At 45.2% G+C, this 3329-nt stretch overlaps 1 protein-coding gene across 1 annotated transcript in view; it reads left to right on the top strand.

Annotated features, from left to right (window-relative positions):
• Positions 1-1924, top strand: part of LOC121842209 (voltage-dependent T-type calcium channel subunit alpha-1I-like) — a gene marked incomplete at its 3' end in the record, with an annotated part of 4393 nt that extends 2469 nt beyond the window's left edge. Inside the window, 3 exon segments of the mRNA XM_042312275.1 lie at positions 1-16; positions 189-373; positions 1798-1924. The exon segment at positions 1-16 is cut by the window's left edge and continues 53 nt beyond it. Of these exon segments, the coding sequence (XP_042168209.1) occupies positions 1-16; positions 189-373; positions 1798-1924 (328 nt within the window).
• Between the last annotated feature and the right edge of the window lie 1405 nt (positions 1925-3329).

A 3329-nucleotide genomic window follows, 5' to 3' on the forward strand; every position in this document is an offset into this window, starting at 1 on the left:
AGAGATGACCGTTAAGGTAACACATTTAGTTAAGGTAACACATTTAGTTAAGGTAACACATTTAGTTAAGGTAACACATTTAGTTAAGGTAACACATTTAGTTAAGGTAACACATTTAGTTAAGGTAACACATTTAGTGTGTGTGTGTGTGTGTGTGTGTGTGTGTGTGTGTGTGTGTGTGTGTGTAGGTGGTAGCCCAGGGTCTGTACTCAGGTGATGCAGTCTATCTGAAGAGCAGCTGGAATGTTCTGGATGGACTGTTGGTGTTTGTATCTCTGCTGGACATTCTGGTTTCCATAGCATCCGCCGGCGGTAACCGTATCCTAGGAATCCTCAGAGTGCTGCGACTCCTGCGTACCCTTCGACCCCTCAGGTCTGTGATGTAACGTGTGTTTGTACTGTACCTTGTGAAAACAATTTAACTAATAACACCCTTGTTTACTGTCACGTCAGCTTGTCTCTCCTAGCTGTCGGTTTACTGTCACGTCAGCTTGTCTCTCCTAGCTGTCGGTTTACTGTCACGTCAGCTTGTCTCTCCTAGCTGTCTGTCACGTCAGCTTGTCTCTCCTAGCTGTCTGTCACGTCAGCTTGTCTCTCCTAGCTGTCGGTTTACTGTCACGTCAGCTTGTCTCTCCTAGCTGTCGGTTTACTGTCACGTCAGCTTGTCTGTCCTAGCTGTTTGGTTTACTGTCACGTCATCTTGTCTCTCGTAGCTGTCTGTTTACTGTCACGTCAGCTTGTCTCTCCTAGCTGTCTGTCACGTCAGCTTGTCTCTCCTAGCTATCTGTTTACTGTCATGTCAGCCTGTCTCTCCTAGCTGTCTGTCACGTCAGCTTGTCTCTCCTAGCTGTCTGTTTACTGTCATGTCAGCTTGTCTCTCCTAGCCGTCTGTCACGTCAGCTTGTCTCTCCTAGCTATCTGTTTACTGTCATGTCAGCCTGTCTCTCCTAGCTGTCTGTCACGTCAGCTTGTCTCTCCTAGCTGTCTGTTTACTGTCATGTCAGCTTGTCTGTCCTAGCCGTCTGTCACGTCAGCTTGTCTCTCCTAGCCATCTGTCACGTCAGCTTGTCTCTCCTAGACGTCTGTCACGTCAGCTTGTCTCTCCTAGCTGTCTGTTTACTGTCACGTCAGCTTGTCTCTCCTAGCTGTCTGTTTACTGTCACGTCAGCTTGTCTCTCCTAGCTGTCTGTTTACTCTCACGTCAGCTTGTCTCTCCTAGCTATCTGTCACGTCAGCTTGTCTCTCCTAGCTGTCTGTTTACTGTCACGTCAGCTTGTCTCTCCTAGCTGTCTGTCACGTCAGCTTGTCTCTCCTAGCTGTCTGTTTACTCTCACTTCAGCTTGTCTCTCCTAGCTATCGGTCACGTCAGCTTGTCTCTCCTAGCCATCTGTCACGTCAGCTTGTCTCTCCTAGCTGTCTGTTTACTGTCACGTCAGCTTGTCTCTCCTAGCTGTCTGTTTACTGTCACGTCAGCTTGTCTCTCCTAGCTGTCTGTTTACTGTCACGTCAGCTTGTCTCTCCTAGCTGTCTGTCACGTCAGCTTGTCTCTCCTAGCTGTCTGTCACGTCAGCTTGTCTCTCCTAGCTGTCTGTCACGTCAGCTTGTCTCTCCTAGCTGTCTGTCATGTCAGCTTGTCTCTCCTAGCTGTCTGTCATGTCAGCTTGTCTCTCCTAGCTGTCTGTTTACTATCTTAGGATGAATGCACCCACTAGCTGTAAGTTGTTCAGGATAGGAATGTTTGCTAAATTACTAAAATGTAAATTACTAAAATGTTACAGGTGTGTGTGTGTGTTGCAGGGTGATCAGTCGAGCCCCAGGTCTGAAGCTGGTAGTAGAGACTCTGATCACGTCTCTGAGACCCATCGGAAACATCGTCCTCATCTGCTGCGGCTTCTTCATCGTTTTTGGAATACTGGGAGTACAGGTAACACACAGAGACAGAGACAGAAAGACAGAGACAGACAGCGAGAGAGAGAGACAGAGAGAGAGAGAGAGACAGACAGACAGAGACAGACAGAGAGAGAGAGACAGAGAGAGAGAGAGAGACAGAGAGAGAGAGACAGAGACAGTCTGTGGTGACCTAAATGCCAGAACCGGACAAGAACCTGACACCCTCAGCACACAGGGGGACAAACACCTGCCTGGAGGTGACAGCATTCCCTCCCCCATATGCCCCCCTAGGCACAACTATGACAACATAACCAACAAAAACGGGTCACAACTCCTGCAGCTCTGTCGCACGCTGGGTATGTACATAGTCAACGGTAGGCTTCGAGGGGACTCCTATGGTAGGTACACCTATAGCTCATCTCTTGGCAGTAGTACTGTAGACTACTTTATCACTGACCTCAACCCAGAGTCTCTCAGAGCGTTCACAGTCAGCCCACTGACACCCCTATCAGACCACAGCAAAATCACAGTCTACTTAAACAGAGCAATACTCAATCATGAGGCATCAAAGCCAAAGGAACTGAGTAACATTAAGAAATGCTATAGATGGAAGGAATGCAGTTTGGAAACCTACCAAAAACAATTAGGCAACAACAAATTCAATCCCTCTTAGACAATTTCCTGGGTAAAACGTTCCACTGTAATAGTGAAGGTGTAAACTTGGCAGTAGAAAATCTTAACAGTATATTTGACCTCTCAGCTTCCCTATCAAATCTAAAAATCTCAAATAGAAAACCGAAGAAAATTAACAATAATGACAAATGGTTTGATGAAGAATGCAAAAATCTAAGAAAGAAACTGAGAAACCTGTCCAACCAAAAACATAGAGACCCGGAAAACCTGAGTCTACGCCTTCACTATGGTGAATCACTAAAACAATACAGAAATACACTACGGAAAAAGAAGGAACAGCATGTCAGAAATCAGCTCAATGCAATTGAAGAATCCATAGACTCTAACCACTTCTGGGAAAATTGGAAAACACTAAACAAACAACAACACGAAGAATTATCTATCCAAAATGGAGATGTATGGGTAAACCACTTCTCCAATCTCTTTGGCTCTATAACAAAGAATAAAGAGCAAAAACATATACATGATCAAATACAGATCTTAGAATCAACTATTAAAGACTACCAGAACCCACTGGATTCTCCAATTACCTTGAACGAGTTACAGGACAAAATAAAAACCCTCCAACCCAAAAAGGCCTGTGGTGTTGATGGTATCCTCAATGAAATGATCAAATATACAGACAACAAATTCCAATTGGCTATACTAAAACTCTTTAACATCATACTTAGCTCTGGCATCTTCCCCAATATTTGGAACCAAGGACTGATCACCGCAATCCACAAAAGTGGAGACAAATTTGACCC

The sequence above is a fragment of the Oncorhynchus tshawytscha genome, unplaced genomic scaffold, assembly GCF_018296145.1.
Source record: "Oncorhynchus tshawytscha isolate Ot180627B unplaced genomic scaffold, Otsh_v2.0 Un_contig_8250_pilon_pilon, whole genome shotgun sequence".
NCBI lineage: Eukaryota > Metazoa > Chordata > Actinopteri > Salmoniformes > Salmonidae > Oncorhynchus > Oncorhynchus tshawytscha.